Source organism: Anser brachyrhynchus (assembly GCF_964034855.1).
Source record: "Anser brachyrhynchus genome assembly, chromosome: 30".
In the NCBI taxonomy this organism is placed as follows: Eukaryota; Metazoa; Chordata; class Aves; order Anseriformes; family Anatidae; genus Anser; species Anser brachyrhynchus.
In genome coordinates, this window is record NC_137723.1 from 916,260 (window position 1) to 936,304 (window position 20,045).

The 20,045-nt window shown below is 58.8% G+C and overlaps 4 protein-coding genes across 9 annotated transcripts in view; 2 read left to right on the top strand and 2 right to left on the bottom strand.

The window, feature by feature from the left end:
• The window catches only part of LOC308184294 (butyrophilin subfamily 2 member A2-like), a 92,312-nt gene that overhangs the window by 47,922 nt on the left and 24,345 nt on the right, over positions 1-20,045 (top strand). The window lies entirely within an intron of this gene.
• LOC308184288 (HLA class II histocompatibility antigen, DM beta chain-like) overlaps positions 1-20,045 on the bottom strand; it is a 67,320-nt gene that overhangs the window by 1,449 nt on the left and 45,826 nt on the right. Inside the window, exons 4-5 of one of the 6 annotated variants that reach the window (XM_080571313.1) lie at positions 15,572-15,607; positions 8,656-8,733 (exon numbers count right to left, since the gene is read on the bottom strand). In XM_080571313.1, the coding sequence (XP_080427439.1) occupies positions 8,723-8,733; positions 15,572-15,607 (47 nt within the window). In that variant the 3' untranslated portion in view covers positions 8,656-8,722. Of the gene's footprint in view, positions 1-8,655; positions 8,734-15,392; positions 15,490-15,571; positions 15,608-19,108; positions 19,217-19,298; positions 19,335-20,045 lie in introns of those variants that run through there. The other 5 variants (XM_080571315.1, XM_080571311.1, XM_080571312.1 and 2 more) reach the window with 5 other exon arrangements.
• LOC308184290 (butyrophilin subfamily 3 member A2-like) lies at positions 194-12,831 on the top strand. Its single transcript, XM_080571327.1, has 4 exons — positions 194-484; positions 893-1,240; positions 1,872-2,153; positions 12,361-12,831. The coding sequence occupies exons 1-4, from the start codon at positions 385-387 to the stop codon at positions 12,537-12,539; spliced, it is 909 nt and encodes a 302-aa protein (XP_080427453.1). The 5' UTR covers positions 194-384; the 3' UTR covers positions 12,540-12,831.
• Positions 15,644-17,200, bottom strand: LOC308184184 (HLA class II histocompatibility antigen, DM beta chain-like; the record flags this gene model as incomplete). The annotated part of the gene is made up of 4 exons (XM_080571017.1): positions 16,867-17,200; positions 15,886-16,170; positions 15,684-15,803; positions 15,644-15,648 (listed from the first exon to the last, which is right to left on the bottom strand). Exons 1-4 carry the CDS (start codon positions 17,135-17,137, stop codon positions 15,644-15,646), a joined length of 681 nt encoding a protein of 226 aa, XP_080427143.1. The 5' UTR covers positions 17,138-17,200.

A 20,045-nucleotide genomic window follows, 5' to 3' on the forward strand; every position in this document is an offset into this window, starting at 1 on the left:
CTCTCCACATTGTCCCATTGCTCACTGATTCCTCCTTAGATAGGTGGAGATGAACAAGTTTAGGCACTGGCTTTCCCTGGAGGTCTGGAGAGGCCCCTGCTGGTGACAAGCCCCTTGTGCTTGCTGAAGGCCGTGGATTGGGCACCCAGCTGCCATGGGATGGTGGTGCCAGCCCTGCAGAGCTCCCCGGACATTGCCCCAGGGGCAGAGCTCCTCCCAGAGGGTTATTGCAGCCAGGAAGTGGGCAAAGGTTGGGGACGCTGGGCATAGCCTTGTGCTTTCTGCTGCTCTGCTGGGTGCTGTGAGGGACCTCTCTGTTGGTGGGGCTCCCTTGGAGAAGAACCCCTGGGGGGCTGCCTGCCCCCTGGGGGACCTCTGTCTCAGATGGGGCTCTGCTGGGGCTGCGGCTGCCCCAGCCTCACTGGCCATGCCAGGGGCCTCCTGACTTCCCTCGTCACTCTGCTCCTCCTCCGGCTGGGCTCAGGTAGGATCCTGTGGGGCTGCTGGGGGCTCCCCCCCTGGGGCCTGGCAGACGTGCTGCCATAGGGCAGGTGAGCGGCCATGGGGCAGGGGGAACCCGAGACAACAGCTCAGCCCCAGATCGATTTCGCTTTCCCTTTGGTTCTTTCACGCAATATGGGTGCTGCCTCGGCTGCCGTTTCTGGCTCTTCTTCACCTGCCCGAATGCTGCAGAGAGGGCTCCCACTCCCAGCACACCTCCTTCTCCTGCATGTCCTCCCTCTCCTTCTCCCATTTCACCGGTGGTTTCCCATGGGACACGGGGGATGCAGAATGCCGCAACTCACGCACAGCTCGCCCTTTGTCACTCACTGCCCCTAAATTTACAATGACGAAATCTCACTGCCTCTCTGTGCCCTTCTCCATTGCCCAGCCCAGCTCAGAGTGGAGGGACCAGGCCACGCTGTCACTGCCACCGTGGGGCAGGATGTCGTGCTGCCCTGCCACTTGTCCCCTCAACGGGATGCTCGCACCATGGAGGTCAGGTGGATTCGGCACAGGTTATCTGAGACAGTGCACCACTACCGCAATGGAGAGGACATGTACAGGGAGCAGATGGGGGCATATGCTGGGAGGACAGAGTTGGCCAGAGATGGTCTCTCTGCTGGAAACCTGGACTTGCGAATCACCAGGCTGAGACCCTCTGATGATGGCCTGTACCTCTGCACTGTGGGAGATGCTGATGCTTATGATGAAGCCATTGTGGAGCTGGAGGTGTCAGGTTAGTGGCTGGGGTGATGCTTCCAGGGCAGAGTTTATGTGTCCTTTTAATGTTTCAGCTCTTTCACAGCATGGAGCATGCCCATGGATGTGGAGGTAATATTTGGGGAGAGAGCTGCATGGATATTTTTCTCAGTTTTCCCTAGTGTCCTTGAAGACAATAATCATAATATTGTGAGGGCAGTGGGCACAGGCTGCTGAGCAGCTCCTTCAGCTGTGTCAGCAATGGGACCAAACACCACACAGGGAGAACCAAAGAGTCCTCTGAGCAGCCGGACGTCTGCTTTACTTTCGCTTTCTGTGATGGGGGAGATCTGAGACGTTGTCTGGAAATCCCGGGGCTTCTTCAACCAGCATGGCTTGGTGCAGCGATGCTGCCTGGAGGTGCTGAAGCTCAGCACCTGGGTTTTCAGTGTGATTTGGGGCCACAGGCATTGTGCAGCCCTGCTCTCTGGGTCCTGCACCAGCCTGGGTGGTTTGTACGTGAGGGTGGGTGCATGGAGCGACCGGTATTTGAGCCCCTGGGACTGTGGCTGTGATGGGCTTTGTCTGGCATGGGAGCAGATTGGGTTATTTGCCTTGGAACTGAATCCCTCCCCAAGTCAAGCCCCAGCCGCGGGCTCTTCCCCCAGCCACAGGCGCTGATCCCCACCTCTCCCTGGGGGGCTACGAGGCTGGAGGCGTCCGGGTGCTGTGTCGATCGGCCGGCTGGTACCCGCTGCCGCAGCTGCTGTGGAGGAATGCTCGTGGGCAGCATCTGCCCTCGGTCTCCCAGACACATTCCCAGGACCAGGAGGGGCTCTTTGAAATCGAAGGCGCCGTCATCGTGACCGGGAGCGTGGAGGGGCCCTTGTCCTGCGTGGTCAGGAGCAGCCGCATCCAGCAGGAGCGGGAATCATCCCTGCACATCGCAGGTACAAATAGCACAGCCAGGGTGACGTGTTCCTGGCCCCTGCACTTGTCCTGAGCAGGTAGAAGTCTGGGTCTTGCTTTTCCACCCAGGGGCATGGAAACGCAGCCCTTTTCCTTGTGCCTTTTCTCAGCTCCCTTCTTCCACAACGCCCGGCCCTGGATGGTGGCTCTGGCTCCGGTCTTCGTGCTTTTGGCTGTGTCCGTTGGCCTCGGTGTTTATCTCTTTCTGAAGAAAGGTAAGCTGGCAGTGCAGGGATGGAGCAGAGGGAGGTGTTCTGCAGGGACCCGCGTGGGTCTGGAGCGGGGCTGAGCCCTGGCCCAGGGAGGTGCGTAGGAGGAGGAAGGGAATGTTCTCCTGGGGATCCCAAAGGCCTTAGGATCCTCTTGGGCCTCTGCCTTGGGCAACGAAGGCAGGGCAGAAGGTAAGGGGCCTTGGGTGGGAGGCCAGGGAGCATGGCTGCAGCGTGGGGCTGGTGGGAAGGCCCAGACCCCCTGCACATGTTCCCACCGAGCAACCAAGCTGCTCTGCTGACCTCCTGTTCCTCCACCTTTGCTTTTCAGCGGCACAGAGCCAAGAGCTGGGTGAGTCCTTGCAATCCCTGCCCCAGCCCCTGGGGAAGAGTTGTCCCTGCGGGAGGGACTGGGGTGGGTGGGCTGTGGGGTCTTGTGTGCTGGTGGCTCGGGGGTGCTGGAGGAGCAGCTGGAGCCTGATGGGGGAGTGGGGAGTGCTGGGGCTGGGGCTGCCCTGGGCACGGGACACGGCCGGGATGGCTGAAAGGAACGGGCATCAAGGTGGGGACGGGGAGCGAGCTGCGGGGCTGTCCCGCTCTGCACTGACGCTTCCAGGACAGGGACATTCTCCAGCAATCCGTTCTTCACTTCCTTAATGGCTTCGGTGGCACAGAGATAAAGGCTGCACAAGTGTCCGTCCTTACAGTTCCACTTACAAGAGCATTGTACAAAGCTGGGCCACAATGACTATTTGTCTGGTCCCACCTCGGAGCAAGGCAGTATTTTCCCAGTCATGGGATGTGTTCAGGGTCTACCAGGGGCTGAGCAACTCTCCCCTCTGATCATGCATTACTTTTGCTTTCCTTTTCAGAAAAACAAGCTGCAGAACTGGGTGAGTGTCCCCATGCTTGGGCCCCAGGGAAACACCAGGGTGATGTGCAGCGGAGGTTGGGCAGCTGGGACAGAGCAGCCCAGGGCTGGGCCCTCACCCTACCCATACCCACTGGGCACCCATACCCCAGGGCTGGGCCGTGGGACCAGCTCTCCCCTCTCCTTCCAGCCTGGAGAAGGGGTCTGCTGCCTCATAATAAAGGTAGGTGCGCAAAGGGTTGCCCTTTGTGGTGCTTCCCCTTCTCTTGCTGGAGCCAAGAGGTGCCCCGTCTCCTGCCCCGTGGGGCAGCTCCTGGCCCCGAGCTGGGGAAAGCCTGCCCAGGGCTGAGCTCTGCCCCTCTATTTGTGGTGGGCTGTGGGGGTGGCCAGGGCATCTGTGAAGAGGAAGAAGTGGATCAACATGAGCCCTGAAGAAGGGATCTGGGCTGTGCAGTACAATGAGGGGCAACTCATGTCTCTCACATCTCCTCGCACCCCCTTGTCCCTGTCCCCTGTCCCCACGAGGATCTGGGTCTGTCTGGACTGTACCCAGGGGCAGGTGTCTTTTATCAACGCTGACAATGGGGTGGAGATCTTCACTTTCACAGCAGCCGCTTTCAATGGGGAGAGCATCCACCCCTGGTTCTGTCTGGAGACACAGGGAATTCAGCTGTGCCTGAGGGACAGCACCTTGTAGACCCTGTCCCCAGCTCTGACGGGCTCCTGCCCTTCTCCAGCCACTCCTGCATCACCTCTCCTTGGTCCTGCAGGAGCAGCACAGGAATGAGGGGCAGTGGGGCCAGGGGCTGCCCCATGTTCCTCCCTGCTGCTGGAGGAGGGCTGTGATGCTGCAAGCAGGGGCCAGGCCCCTTGCAGCCCCCAGGCTCTGCCCTATACAGGGTTCCTGTGCTGGGGCACAAGCCCTGCTGGCACCCGCGGGTATCACCCGGCCTCTGAGCCCCAGCGGGCAGCACAGGGGCTGCAGCCGCTTTCCATGCTCCTCTCCCCTCTGCTTGCACTGCTTGTAGACCCCAGTGCAAGGGATGTGGTCACCGTGTGCTGCCGGCCATTGCAGGCCACCTTTGCCTCCTAGTTTGGGGTTGATCTTTGCTCTGTGCCTGGTGCTGAGCATGAGCAGCCTGTGGGGGCTCTTTGTTCCCTCCTCTGGAGCACATCAAGGCACAGCAGCAGCAGGACTGTGGCAAATAAAGTTTTGTATGCGAAGATGGAGTCTGGCAGTGGCATTTCCTGGGTGTTTTCTCTCCTCAGGCTTTGGTGCCTGGGAAGGCGTCTTGCAGCAGACCGTCTCCTTGGTTCCTGAGCCTCCCCTGTGGCAGCTCCATGCCGTTCCCTCGGGCCCTGTCGCTGGCCCCAGAGAGCAGAGACTGGCCCCTGCCCCTCCGCTCCCCTCATCAGGAAGCTGTGGGCCACCGTGAGGCCTCCCTTGCGTCTCCTCTGCTCTGGGCTCAACAAGCCAAGCGCCTTCAGCCGCTCCTCACATGCCTTGCCCTGCAGAGCCTTCGCCGTCCTCGTAGCCCTCCCTTGGAGGCTCTCGCACAGTTTCTCACCCTTCATCTGCTGTGGTGCCCACAGCTGCACGCAGTGCTCGAGTGCTCACAGCAGGCCCAGCAGAGCGGGACGATCCCTTCCCTCAGCCGGCCAGCAGTGCCGTGCCTGAGGCACCCCAGGGCACGCTTGGCCCTTTGGGCTGCCAGGGCCCGCTGCTGGCTCACACCCATCTTGCCGTCGGCTACAACCCTGTCCTGGTTCCAGTTAGGACAGAGTTAATTTTCCCTCATAGTAGCTGGTAGGGTGCTATGTTTTGGATTAGGATGAGAAGAGCGCTGATAACATGCTGATGTTTTAATTGTTGCAGAGCAGTGTTTACACCAGGCCAAGGCCTTTTCGGCTTCTCGCTCTGTCCTGCCAGCGAGCAGGCTGGGGGTGCAGCAGGAGCTGGGAGGGGACAGACCCAGGACAGCTGACCCAAACTGGCCAAAGGGGTATTCCATACCATCTGACGTCATGCTAAACAATATATAGGGGTGGCTGGCCGAGGTGGGGGGGCCGGCTGCTTGGGGATAGGCTGGGCATTGGTCAGCGGGTGGTGAGCAATTGCATTGTGCATCACTTGTTTTCTTACACATTATTATTATTAATACTATTATCATTATCACTATTATTATTATTATTGTTATTATTATATTCCTTTCTTAATAAACTGTCTTTATCTCAACTCACCGGCTTCACTTTCCCGTTTCTCTCCCCCATCCCAGAGAGGGAGGGGGGAGGGTGAGCGAACGGCTGTGTGGTGTTTAGCTGCCAGCCGGGTTAAACCACAACAAACTCCCAGCTCCCGTTCTGGGGGCTGCTCTCCAGCCTCTCACCCCCCACGCTGTACGTACAGCCGGGGCTGCCCCTGCCCAGGGACAGGGCCCGGCACTTGCTCTTGTTAAACTTCCCACAGGCGGTGGCTGCCCAGCTCTCCCCTTTGGCCAGATACCTCTGCAAGGCCTCTCCAGCCTCAAGGGAGTCAGCAGCTCCTCCCCGTTCTGTGTCAGACACAAACTCACTCAGGTTTCTCTGAAGTCCCGCATCCAGGTCATTTATGGGACCACTGAAGAGACCTGACCCCAAAACGGAGCCCTGCAGAGCCCCACTCATGACTGGCCGCCAGCCTGATGTAGCCCCTTTTACCAGAATCCCTCAGAGCCTGACCCCTCAGCCAATTATTCACCCATCGTATTGTGCATTTGTCTGGCTCTGTGATGGACATTTGGTCCAGATGGATACGGTCAGAAACCATGTCATAATCTTTACTGAAATCCCAAAACATCACCTCAACTGGCCACCTCGGTCAAATGGGAGACTGACCTTATGAAAAAAAGGAAATTAGGTTTGTTAAACACGAGTTTCCCCTCAGGAACCCATGTGTGCTGTGACCAGTGACCGCATTGTCCCTCAGGTGTTTTTCACTCACTCCCAGAGCAATTTCCATAACTTTAGCAGGCACTCCCATGAGACTGACAGACTTGTAATTCCCAGGTTCCTCTTTGCTGCCCTTCTTGGAAACTGGGGCAACGTTTGGCAGCTTCCAGTCACTGGGACCGCTCCAGATTCCTCAGGATATTTAAAATTAAATTATCGAGATTTCATGATGTAGTGGGTTTACGTGACAAGGTTTTGGTAGCAGGGGTTTGCTTCTGTGAGAAGAATCCAGAAACTGCCCCATATTAGATAAGGGCCAGTTTCAGCTGCTCCAAAAGGACACACTGCTGCCCAGAACCGAGCCACTAAGTGATGTTATTTGTGCCTCTGTGAGGGCATATTTAAGAAATGTGGAAAAAACTGCTGCACAACAGCAGCTGGGAGAGCGAGGAGTGAGAACCAGCCCTGCAGACCCCAAGGTCAGTGCAGCAGGAGGGGAGGAGGTGCTCCATGCACACAGCAGAAGTTCCCCCACAGCCTGAGGTGAGGTCCCTGGTGGAGCAGGCTGTCCCCCTGCAGCCCATGGGTCCCACACGGAGCAGATCTCCATGCTGCAGCCCATGGAGGAGCCCCCGCAGGAGCAGGCCCTGGGCCAGAGCCGCAGCCCATGGAGAGGAGCCCATGCAGGAGATTGAGGTCTGGGGGGAGCTGCCACCCGTGGGGGACCCAGGTTGGAACAGTTTGCTCCTGACGGATGTACCCCATAGTACAGACCCATACTGGAGCAGATGTTGAAGGGCTGCTGCCTGGGGGAAGCCCACGTAGGATCAGTACAGGAAGGACGGCATCCCATGGGAGGAGTTGTTGACTCTGTTGAGGGTGGAAAGGCCTTGTAGAGAGATCTGGACAGATTGGAGAGCTGGGCAGTCACCAACCTCATGAAGTTTAACAAGAGCAAGTGCCAGGTCCTGCACCTGGGGTGGGGCAACCCTGGCTATACGTACAGACTGGGGGACGAGATGTTGGAGGGCAGCCCCACAGAGAGGGATCTGGGGGTTGTGGTTGACAGCAAGCTGAACATGAGCCAGCAGTGTGCCCTGGCAGCCAGGAAGGCCAACCGTATCCTGGGGTGCATCAGGCACAGCATTGATGGTCGAGGGAAGTGATTGTCCCACTCTGCTCTGCGCTGGTGCAGCCTCATCTTGATTACTGTGTGCAGTTCTGGGCACCACGGTACAAAAAGGACATGAAACTATTGGAGAGTGTCCAGAGAAGGGCCACAAAGATGGTGAAGGGCCTAGAGGGGAAGACGTATGACTTCAGCCAGTTCTCTTAGAACTCTGGGATGAATCCCATCAGGCCCTATAGTCTTGTATGTATCCATCTGGAGCAGCAAATCCCACAAATTCGGGGTTTGTTGGGAGTTTATCGTTCCTGCAGTCACTGTCCTCCAGCTCAGGGCACCTGGGGTCCCACAGCCCAGCATCGGTGTTGAAGACAAAGGCAAAGAAAGCATTAAATATTTCAGTGAAGTTGATGACCCTGTTTGACCATCCCCGCCAAGTAACAGACCAATGTTTTCTATCATCCTACTTCTGCTGTTAAGAGAATTTAAAAAAATAATCCATTTTATTACCCCTCACAGTACTGTCCAGCTTCAACTCAAATTGAGCTTTGGCCATACGAATTTTCTCCCTACAAAAGCAAACAGTACCTCTGTAGTCCTTCCACATTGCCTGACCTCACTTCCAGCAAACAGAAACTTTCCTTCTCCACCTAAGCTCATCAAGCACCTAAGAGCACATCAAGGCACAGCAGCAGCAGGACTGCGGCAAATAAAGTTTTGCACAGGAAGATGGAGTCTGGCAGTGGCATTTCCTGGGTGCTTTCTGTCCTCAGGCTTTGCTGCCTGGGAAGGTGTCTTGCAGCAGACTGTCTCCTCAGTGCCTGAGCCTCCCCTGTGGCAGCTCCATGCCATTCCCTCGGGCCCTGTCCCTGGCCCCAGAGAGCAGAGACCAGCACCTGCCCCTCCGCTCCCCTCATCAGGATGCTGTGGGCAACCGCGAGGCCTCCCCTGCGTCTCCTCTGCTCTAGGCTCAACAAGCCAAGAGCATTCAGCCACTCCTCACATGCCTTGCCATGGAGAGCTTTTGCCGTCCTCGTAGCCCTCCCTTGGAGGCTCTCGCACAGTTTCAAACCCTTCGTCTGCTGTGGTGCCCACAGCTGCACGCAGTGCTCGAGGCGAGGCCGCAGCAGGCCGAGCAGAGCGGGACGATCCCTTCCCTCGGCCGGCCAACAGTGCCGTGCCTGAGGCACCCCAGGGCACGCTTGGCCCTTCGGGGTCCCATGCCATGTCCCTCACCCACCCTCTCCACTTGGTTGGTCACCGTAGGAGCCCCGTGAGCCTCTGCCCTGTCCCCAGAATGCTGCAGAGACGCCAGCGGGGCTTGTGGAGCATCTTTATTCTCAGCACCGCGGCATCGGGTCTGAGATGGGGCCATCCGAGAGCCAGCGGTGCCAGGAGGTGTCTGTCTGGTGGTCCTCAGATGCTGCCTGGGGAAGGGGGACACACACAGGGTGAAAGATGGGATGATTCGGCCCTCGTCAATGGGGACGGGGATGGGGACACCGTTACCTGCGGGGTAGTTGTCTCCAGGGAGGGGAGTGTAACCTGCTGGGGGGAGAAGAGGAGTGAGCAGAATCCTTGTCACCCTTGACCATGTCCCCCAAGAAGCATTTGGACTGTGCTCTTATTCATATGGTCTGAATTTTTGGGTAGACCTGCGTGGTGCCAGCAGTTGGACTCATTGATCATTGTGGGTCCCTTTCTACTCGGGATATTCTATGATTCTATGACCCCACACTGGAGCAGGGGAAGAGAGTGACCGTGAAGGAGCAGCAGAGACGAAGTGCTATAGACTGACTGCAAACCCCATTGTCCCGTTCCCCTGCGCCGCTTGGGGAGAGGAGGTGGAAGAGGGTGGGGGTGGATGAGGGGAAGGTATCTCTGGTTTGTTTTCTTTGTTTCTCACTTTTCTGGCTTCTTAGTAATAGCTAGTAAATTCCTTTAATCTCCCTATGGTTGGTCAGTTTGCCCATGATGATAATTATTGTGTGATCTCCTGGTCCTTATTTCAATCCTTGAACCCTTTTCATTGCATTTTCTCTCCTTTTCCCTTTGAGGAGGGGGAGTGAGAGAGCGGTTGTAGTGAAGCTCAGCTATCCACCTCAGTAAAACCAGCACACATGATGACAGCAGCCAGTTTTCTTAGCACTCTGGGATGAATCCCATCAGGCCCTATAGTCTTGTATGCATCCATCTGGAGCAGCAAATCCCACAAATTCGGGGTTTGTTGGGAGTTTATCGTTCCTGCAGTCACTGTCCTCCAGCTCAGGGCACCTGGGGTCCCACAGCCCAGCATCAGTGTTGAAGACAAAGGCAAAGAAAGCATTAAACATCCCTGTGAAGTCGATGACCCTGTTTGGGCATCCCCATCCAGTAGCAGACCAATGTTTTCTCTCATCCTACTTTTGCTGTTAAGATAGTTTAAAAAAAAAATCCATTTTATTGCCCCTCACAGTACTGTCCAGCTTCAACTCAAATTGTGCTTTGGCCATACGAATTTTCTCCCTACAAAGGCAAACAGTACCTCTGTAGTCCTTCCACACCGCCTGACCTCACTTCCAGCAAACAGAAACTTTCCTTATCCACCTAAGCTCTAGAAGAAGGTCCCTGCCCATCTGAGACAACCTTCTGCCACGGCTGCTTTACTGGAGCTCGGAGCGGGGCTGGCTCTTTGTCTTCAGCACCCTGGTCAAAGGGTGGCAGCTCCAGGCTCAGCACCCAGCTGTGCCCCATTCCCTGCAGCCTCCAATCCCGCTCAGCTCTTCACTGCCATCTCTCCACATTGTCCCATTGCTCACTGATTCCTCCTTAGATAGGTGGAGATGAACAAGTTTAGGCACTGGCTTTCCCTGGAGGTCTGGAGAGGCCCCTGCTGGTGACAAGCCCCTTGTGCTTGCTGAAGGCCGTGGATTGGGCACCCAGCTGCCATGGGATGGTGGTGCCAGCCCTGCAGAGCTCCCCGGACATTGCCCCAGGGGCAGAGCTCCTCCCAGAGGGTTATTGCAGCCAGGAAGTGGGCAAAGGTTGGGGACGCTGGGCATAGCCTTGTGCTTTCTGCTGCTCTGCTGGGTGCTGTGAGGGACCTCTCTGTTGGTGGGGCTCCCTTGGAGAAGAACCCCTGGGGGGCTGCCTGCCCCCTGGGGGACCTCTCTCTCAGATGGGGCTCCCCTGGGACTGTGGCCGCCCCAGCCTCACTGGCCATGCCAGGGGCCTCCTGACTTCCCTCGTCACTCTGCTCCTCCTCCAGCTGGGCTCAGGTAGGATCCTGCAGGGCTGCTGGGGGCTCCCCCCCCGGGGCCTGGCAGACGTGCTGCCATAGGGCAGGTGAGCGGCCATGGGGCAGGGGGAACCCGAGACAACAGCTCAGCCCCAGATCGGTTTCACTTTCCCTTTGGTTCTTTCATGCAGTACGGGTGCTGCCTCGGCTGCCCTTTCTGGATCTTCTTCACCTGCCCGAATGCTGCAGAGAGGGCTCCCACTCCCAGCACACCTCCTTCTCCTGCATGTCCTCCCTCTCCCTCTCCCATTTCACCGGTGGTTTCCCATGGGACACGGGGGGATGCAGAATGCCGCAACTCACGCACAGCTCACCCTTTGTCACTCACTCCCCCTAAATTTACAATGACAAAATCTCACCTCCTCTCTGTGCTCTTCTCCATTGCCCAGCCCAGCTCAGAGTGGTGGGACCAGGCCACGCTGTCACTGCCACCGTGGGGCAGGATGTCGTGCTGCCCTGCCACTTGTCCCCTCAACGGGATGCTCGCACCTTGGAGGTCAGGTGGATTCGACGCACGATATATGAGACAGTGCACCACTACCACAACGGAGAGGACCTGTACGGGGAGCAGATGGGGGCATATGCTGGGAGGACAGAGTTGGCCAGAGATGGTCTCTCTGCTGGAAGCCTGGACTTGCGAATCATGGAGCTGAGACCCTCTGATGATGGCCTGTACGTCTGCACTGTGGAAGGTGCTGATGATTATGATGAAGCCATTGTGGAGCTGGAGGTGTCAGGTTAGTGGCTGGGGTGATGCTTCCAGGGCAGAGTTTATGTGTCCTTTTAATGTTTCAGCTCTTTCACAGCATGGAGCATGCCCATGGATGTGGAGGTAATATTTGGGGAGAGAGCTCCATGGATATTTTTGTCAGTTTTCCCTGGTGTCCTTGAAGACAATTATCACAATATTGTGAGGGCACTGGGCACAGGCTGCTGAGCAGCTCCTTCAGCTGTGTCAGCAATGGGACCAAACACCACACAGGGAGAATCGCAGAGTCCTCTGAGCAGCCGGACGTCTGCTTTACTTTCGCTTTCTGTGATGGGGGAGATCTGAGACGTTGTCTGGAAATCCCGGGGCTTCTTCAACCAGCATGGCTTGGTGCAGCGATGCTGCAAGGAGGTGCTGAAGCTCAGCACCTGGGTTTTCAGTGTGATTTGGGGCCACAGGCATTGTGCAGCCCTGCTCACTGGGTCCTGCACCAGCCTGGGTGGTTTGTACCTGAGGGTGGGTGCATGGAGCGACCGGTATTTGAGCCCCTGGGACTGTGGCTGTGATTGCCTTGTCTGGCATGGGAGCAGATGGGGTCTTTGCCTTGGAACTGAATCCCTCCCCAAGTCAAGCCCCGGCTCCGGGCTCTTCCCCCAGCCACAGGCGCTGACCCCCACCTCTCCCTGGGGGGCTACGAGGCCGGAGGCGTCCGGGTGCTGTGTCGATCGGCTGGCTGGCACCCACTGCCGCAGCTGCTGTGGAGGGATGCTCGTGGGCAGCATCTGCCCTCAGTCTCCCAGACACATTCCCAGGACCAGGAGGGGCTCTTTGAAATCGAAGGCACCATCATCGTGACCGGGAGTGTGGAGGGCCCCTTGTCCTGCGTGGTCAGGAGCAGCCGCCTCCAGCAGGAGCGGGAATCATCCCTGCACATCGCAGGTACAAATAGCACAGCCAGGGTGACGTGTTCCTGGCCCCTGCACTTGTCCTGAGCTGGGTGAAGTCTGGGTCTTGCTTTTCCACCCACGGGCATGGAAACACAGCCCTTTTCCTTGTGCCTTTTCTCAGCTCCCTTCTTCCACAACGCCCAGCCCTGGATGGTGGCTCTGGCTCCGGTCTTCGTGCTTTTGGCTGTGTCCGTTGGCCTCGGTGTTTATCTCTTTCTGAAGAAAGGTAAGCTGGCAGCGCAGGGATGGAGCGGAGGGAGGTGTTCTGCAGGGACCGGCGTGGGTCTGGAGCGGGGCTGAGCCCTGGCCCAGGGAGGTGCGTAGGAGGAGGAAGGGAATGTTCTCCTGGGGATCCCAAAGGCCTTAGGATCCTCTTGGGCCTCTGCCTTGGGCAACGAAGGCAGGGGAGAAGGCAAGGGGCCTTGGGTGGGAGGCCAGGGAGCATGGCTGCAGCGTGGGGCTGGTGGGAAGGCCCAGACCCCCTGCAGATGTTCCCACCGAGCAACCAAGCTGCTCTGCTGACCTCCTGTTCCTCTGCCTTTGCTTTTCAGCGGCACAGAGCCGAGAGCTGGGTGAGTCCTTGCAGTGCCTGCCCCCAGCCCCTGGGGAAGTGGTGTCCCTGCAGGAGGGACTGGTCTGGGTGGGCTGTGGGGGCTTGTGTGCTGGTGGCTCGGGGGTGGTGGAGGAGCAGCTGGAGCCTGACGGGGGAGTGGGGAGTGCTGGGGCTGGGGCTGCCCTGGGCACGGGACACGGCCGGGATGGCTGAAAGGAACGGGCATCAAGGTGGGGATGGGGAGCGAGCTGCGGGGCTGCCCCGCTCTGCACTGATGCTTCCAGGACAGGGACATTCTCCAGCAATCCGTTCTTCACTTCCTTAATGGCTTCGGTGGCACAAAGATCAAAGTTGCACAAGTGTCTGTCCTTACTGTTCCACTTACAAGAGCATTGTACAAAGCTGGGCCGCAATGACTATTTGTCTGGTCCCACCTCGGAGCAAGGCAGTATTTTCCCAGTCATGGGATGTGTTCAGGGTCTACCAGGGGCTGAGCAACTCTCCCCTCTGATCATGCATTACTTTCACTTTCCTTTTCAGAGAAACAAGCTGCAGAGCTGGGTGAGTGTCCCCATGCTTGGGCCCCAGGGCAATGCCTAGGCGATGTGCAGGGGAGGGTGGGCAGCTGGGACAGAGCAGCCCAGGGCTGGACCCTCATCCTGCCCACACCCAGTGGGCACCGGCCGTGGGCTGTGACCAGCTCTCCCCTCTCCTTCCAGCATGGAGAAGGTTTCTGCTGCCTCATAAGAGAGGTAGGTGTGCACTGGGTTGCCCTCTGCGGTGCTTCTCCTGCCCTTGCTGGGGCATGTTCAGGAGCCAAGAGGTGCCCCATCTCCCGCCCCGTGGGGCAGCTCCTGGCCCCGAGCTGGGGAAAGCCTGCCCAGGGCTGAGCTCTGCCCCTGATGGCCTGGCTCCTTCTGTCCCTGCAGTGAAGGTGACCCTGGATCCGCACACAGCTCATCCCATGCTCATCCTGTCTCAGGACAACAGCAGTGTGAGATGGGGAAGATGGGAATGGCAGCAGGTTCCAGACACCCCAGAGAGATTTGACTGTTGGTGCTGCGTGCTGGGCCGTGAGGAGTTCAGAGAGGGGAGGCACTGCTGGTTGGTGGAGGGGGAGGGGGAGAGGGTTAAGTTTTCAGAGTGGGCTGTGGGGGTGGCCAGGGCATCAGTGAAGAGGAAGGGGTGGATCAACATGAGCCCTGAAGGAGGGATCTGGGCTGTGCAGTACGATCATGGGCAGCTCTGGTCTCTCACATCTCCTCGCACCCCCTTGTCCCTGTCCCCTGTCCCCACGAGGATCTGGGTCTGTCTCGACTGTACCCAGCAGCAGGTGTCTTTTATCAATGCTGACAACGGGGTGGAGAGTTTCACTTTCATAGCAGCCTCCTTCAATGGGGAGAGCATCCGCCCCTGGTTCTGGCTGAGGACACAGGGAATTCAGCTGTGCCTGAGGGACAGCACCTTGTAGACCCTGTCCCCAGCCCTGGAGGGCTCCTGCCCTTCTCCACCCACTCCTGCATCACCTCTCCTTGATCATGCAGGAGCAGCACAGGAATGAGGGGCAGTGGGGCCAGGGGCTGCCCTGTGTTCCTCCCTGCTGCTGGAGGAGGGCTGGGATGCTGCAAGCAGGGGCCAGACCCCTTGCAGACCCTGGGCTCTGCAATGCACAGGGTTCCTGTGCTGGGGCACAAGCCCTGCTGGCACCCGTGGGTCTCAGCCTGCCTCTGAGCCCCAGCAGGCAGCACAGGGGCTGCAGCAGCTCTCCACGCTCCTCTCCCCTCTACTTGCACTGCTTGCAGCCCCCAGTGCAAGGGATGTGGTCACCGTGTGCTGCCGGCCATTGCAGGCCACCTTTGCCTCCTAGTTTGGGGTTGATCTTTGCTATGTGCCTGGTGCTGAGAATGAGCAGCCTGTGGGGGCTCTTTGTTCCCTCCTCTGGAGCACATCAAGGCACAGCAGCAGCAGGACTGTGGCAAATAAAGTTTTGTATGCGAAGATGGAGTCTGGCAGTGGCATTTCCTGGGTGCTTTCTGTCCTCAGGCTTTGCTGCCTGGGAAGGTGTCTTGCAGCAGACCATCTCCTCAGTGCCTGAGCCTCCCCTGTGGCAGCTCCATGCCGTTCCCTCGGGCCCTGTCGCTGGCCCCAGAGAGCAGAGACCGGCGCCTGCCCCTCCGCTCCCCTCATCAGGAAGCTGTGGGCCGCCGCGAGGCCTCCCCTGCGTCTCCTCTGCTCTGGGCTCAACAAGCCAAGCGCATTCAGCCGCTCCTCACACGCCTTGTCATGGAGAGCTTTTGCCGTCCTCGTAGCCCTCCCTTGGAGGCTCTCGCACAGTTTCATGCCCTTTGTCTGCTGTGGTGCCCACAGCTGCACGCAGTGCTCGAGGCGAGGCCGCAGCAGGCCAAGCAGAGCAGGATGATCCCTTCCCTCGGCCAGCCAGCAGTGCCGTGCCTGAGGCAACCCAGGGCACGCTTGGCCCTTTGGGGTCCCATGCCATGTCCCCCACCCACCCTCTCCACTTGGTGGGACACCGTAGGAACCCCATGAGCCTCTGCCCTGTCCCCAGAATGCTGCAGAGATGCCAGCGGGGCTTGTGGAGCATCTTTATTCTCAGTACCGCAGCATCGGGTCTGAGATGGGGCCATCCGGGAGCCACAGGTGCCAGGAGGTGTCCGTCTGGGGGTCCTCAGATGCTGCCTGGGGAAGGGGGACACACACAGGGCGAGAGATGGGGTGATTCGGCTCTCGCCAATGGGGACGGGGATGGGGACACCTTTACCTGCGGGGTAGTTGTCTCCAGGGAGGGGAGTGTAACCTGCAGGGGGGAGAAGAGGAGTGAGCAGAATCCTCGTCACCCTTGACCACGTCCCCAGCTCTCCCCGGCCACTCACCGAGGACAGGAGGCCTGGCCCTGAAGCGGTAGACACCAGCGAGAAATAAGCCAAGTCCCACCACCATCAGCACGGTGGCCACCGCCACCATTATCGTCACCTCCGGCAGCAGTCCGGGACCTGCGGGGACACGGCCGGGTGAGTGGCGGTGAGTGGGCAAGACCGCCGGCCTCCGGGTGCCGTCCTGCGCCTCTCCACTCACTCCAGTCCTCCAGGAGAGGCTCCTGCAGGCTGACGTGCTGCACCGAGGACGTGTAGGTGTCGCCTGCCACCGGGGCCACCATCAGGGGCACCTGCGTCTGGTAGGTCCAGTCGCCGTTGGGGATGGCGGAGATGGGGTTGTAGCCGTCGGGCTCCAGGATGTCCCCGTTGCGCAGCCAGATGACGGTCACCTCGAGGGGGTAGAAGCCCCAGATGTGGCAGGTGAGGCGGACGGGCACACGGGCGTTCCCCGTCTCCGCGGGGATGATGCGGACTTGGGGCTGCGCTGGAGCAGGGACGGGGATGGGGTCAGGGGTGGGCGAGCCCCTTTTCCCTGCCCCGTGCAACGTCCCCATGCAATGTTCCGTGCAACGCTCCCGTGCAACGCCCTGTGCAAAGCTCCGCGCAACTTCCCCATGCCGCTTCCCCATGCAACGCCCTGTGCAAGCTCTAGGCATTGTCCCACGCGATGTCACGTGCGACATCCCCATGGGATGCCCACGAGATGCCCTGTGCAACGCCCCTGTGCCACACCCTGCAAGAGGCATTGCTCCGTGCAACATCCCTATGCAAAGTGCAATGCAGTGTGCTGTGCAGTGCTCCGTGCAACATCCCCCTGCAACGTCCCCATGCAGTGTGCTCTGCAGCACCCCCTTGCAATGCCTGGTGCAACATCTCCTTGCAACATGCCCTACAACACCCCTGTGCAACAATCCCATGCAACATACTCTGCAAAACCCCTGTGCAATGCCACCATGCAACAACTCCATGCAACATGCTCTGCAATACGTCCATGCAATGCCCTTTGCAACACTCCTCTGCTATCCTCCATGCAACGCCCCCATGCAATATGCTCTGCAACAGCCCCACGCAATGCCCCCATGCAACATGCTCTGCAACACTCCCACACAACACCCCAGGCAATATTCTCCTGCAGCACTTCCACACCACGGTCCCATGCCAAGCCCCCCCGGGGGCTCACTGCGCCGCAGCGCCGTCCAGTCCCAGTAGCGCAGGGCCAGGTCGCTGCAGGCCTGGCGCCGGGCCTTGACGCGGTGCACCCAGGTGCTGTCGTTGTTGAGGTGGGCGGCGAGGCGGGTGGCCTGCTGCCGCAGCAGCCCCCAGTCGCAGGCGATGAAGCGCTGAGTGTCGGAGTCGTAGCACACCAGCTGGTTCTTGTTTAAGGCCAGGGTGAAGTTGAAGCCCATCACGGAGCCATTGGCCACCAGCGGGCAGGAGCTGGCCATGTGCATCAGGAATGAGGCTGAGGGGAGAGGGGCAGGAATGCCATCTCTGTGCCTCCGTCCACCTCCATGCAGAGCAGAGCCCCCCAAATCCCCAGGGTCCCATAGAGCTGAGTCCCCCCAAAGCATCCCCGAAGTCCCACAGAGCAGAGCCCCTCCAATGCCCCCCACAGGATCCCATACAGCAGAGCCCTCTCCTCACCATCCCCAGGGTCCCACAGAGCAGAGCCCCCCCCAAACATCCACCATGGTCCCCAAGGGCAAAGCCCCTCACAAACAACCCCACAGTCCCATACAGCAGACCTCCCCCCAACCCCCTCTCGGACTACCACAGTGCCGAACCCCCCCCAAACTATCTCTAGGGTCCCATGATGCTGAGCACCCCCAAACCTCCCCATGGCCTCATAAAGCAAACCCCCCACCCAAACTCCTTCTCATGGCCCCATAGAGCAGAGCCCCCACAAACTACCCCCAGGGTCCCACGAAGCAGAGCCTACCCCAGCCCTTCCCCAGGGGTCCCATAGAGCAGAGCCCCCCAGAACTTATCCCTAGGGCACCATGATGTTGAGCCCCCCCCAGACATCCCCATGGCCCCATAGAGCAAAGCCCCCCCCCAGTTCTCCACAGGGTCCTATAGAGCAGAGCCCCCCCAAACTCCCCCCAGGGTGCCATAGAGCAGAGCTCCCCCAAACATTCCCCGTGGTCCCCAAGGGCAAAGCCCCTCCCCCCCAGCAGACCCCAGTGCAAGGGATGCGGTCACCGTGTGCTGCCGGCCATTGCAGGCCACCTTTGCCTCCTAGTTTGGGGTTGATATGTGCTCTGTGCCTGGTGCTGAGCATGAGCAGCCTGTGGGGGCTCTTTGTTCCCTCCTCTGGAGCACATCAAGGCACAGCAGCAGCAGCACTGTGGCAAATAAAGTTTTGCACAGGAAGATGGAGTCTGGCAGTGGCATTTCCTGGGTGCTTTCTGTCCTCAGGCTTTGCTGCCTGGGAAGGCGTCTTGCAGCAGACCGTCTCCTTGGTGTTCGTCCTGGGAGTCAGAGCTAGGAGGAACCTAAGCTCCAGCTCCCCATGGCTCCCCAGCCGGAACCTGGGTGCACTTGTCCCAGCTGGGTCATTGCCCTGCTCTAGGGGCACCCAAAGAGCTTCCAGCCTCCCATCACACAGACTCTGCAAAGGCTGTGCCCACACGGGTGCATCTCCGGCTCTTGGAAGTCCTCCAAGCAGAGGGAGCAGGTCTCCTCAGCCTTCAGCCCAAGATCACAGAATGACAGAATAGCCTGAGTTGGTAGGGACCCAATGGGACCATCGAGTCCATCTCCAGGCTCCACAAAGGACCACCCAAAAATCAGACCCTTTCCCTAAGAGCCTTCTCCAAACACTCCTTGAGCTGCAGCAGGCTCAGGGCCGTGGCTACATCCCTCGGGAGCCTGTTGCAGTGCCCGACCACCCTCTCGGGGAATAAACCACTTCCAAACAGCCGGCCTGAATGTCTCCGGTGGCAGCTCCCTGCCGTTACCTTGGGCCCTGTTGCTGGCCCCAGAGAGCAGAGACCGGTGCCTGCCACTCCACTCCCCTCATCAGGAAGCTGTGGGCCACCTGAGGCCTCCCCTGTGTCTCCTCTGCTCTGGGCTCATCATGCCAAACGCCTTCAGCTGCTCATCACACGCCTTGCCCTGCAGAGCCTTCGCCATCCTCATGGCCCTCCCGTGGAGGCTCTCGCATAGTTTCACACCCTTCGTATGCTGTGGTGCCACAGCTGCACGCAGTGCTTGAGGTGAGGCTGCAGCAGGCTGAGCAGAGCGGGACGATCCCTTCCCTCGGCCGGCCAGCAGTGCCGTGCCTGAGGCACCCCAGGGCACGCTTGGCCCTTTGGGGTCCCATGCCATGTCCCCCACCCACCCGCTCCTCTTGGTAGGACACCGTAGGAGCCCCATGAGCCTCTGCCTTGTTCCCAGAATGCTGCAGAGATGCCAGCGGGGCTTGTGGAGCATCTTTATTCTCAGCACCGCGGCATCGGGTCTGAGATGGGGCCATCCAGGAGCCAGTGGTGCCAGGAGGTGTCCGTCTGGGGGTCTTCAGATGCTGCCTGGGGAAGGGGGACACACACAGGGAGAGAGATGGGGTGATTTGGCCCTCGCCAATGGGGACGGGGATGGGGACACCATTACCTGCAGGGTAGTTGTCTCCAGGGAGGGGAGTGTAACCTGCAGGGGGGAGAAGAGGAGTGAGCAGAATCCTTGTCACCCTTGACCATGTCCCCCAAGAAGCATTTGGACTGTGCTCTTATTCATATGGTCTGAATTTTGGGGTAGACCTGTGTGGTGCCAGCAGTTGGACTCATTGACCCTTGTGGGTCCCTTCCAACTCGGGATATTCTATGATTCTATGACCCCACGTTGGAGCAGAGGAAGAGCGTGACCGTGAAGGAGCAGCGGACACGAAGTGCTTTAGACTGACTGCAAACCCCATTGTCCCGTTCCCCTGCGCCGCTTGGGGAGAGGAGGTGGAAGAGGGTGGGGGTGGATGAGGAGAAATATCTCTGGTTTCTTTGTTTCTCACTTTTCTGGCTTGTTAGTAATAGCTAGTAAATTCCTTTAATCTTCCTATGATTAGTCAGTTTGCCCATGATGATAATTATTGTATGATCTCCTGGTCCTTATTTCAAACCTTGAGAACTTTTCATTGCATTTTCTCCCCTTTTCCCTTTGAGGAGGGGGAGTGAGAGAGCGGTTGTAGTGAAGCTCAGCTGCCCACCTCAGTAAAACCAGCACAAATGATGACAGCAGCCAGATCTCACTATACTCTGGGATGAATCCCATCAGGCCCTATAATCTTGTATGCATCCATCTGGAGCAGCAAATCTCACACAAATTCGGGGTTTGTTGGGAGTTCATCATTCCTGCAGTCACTGTCCT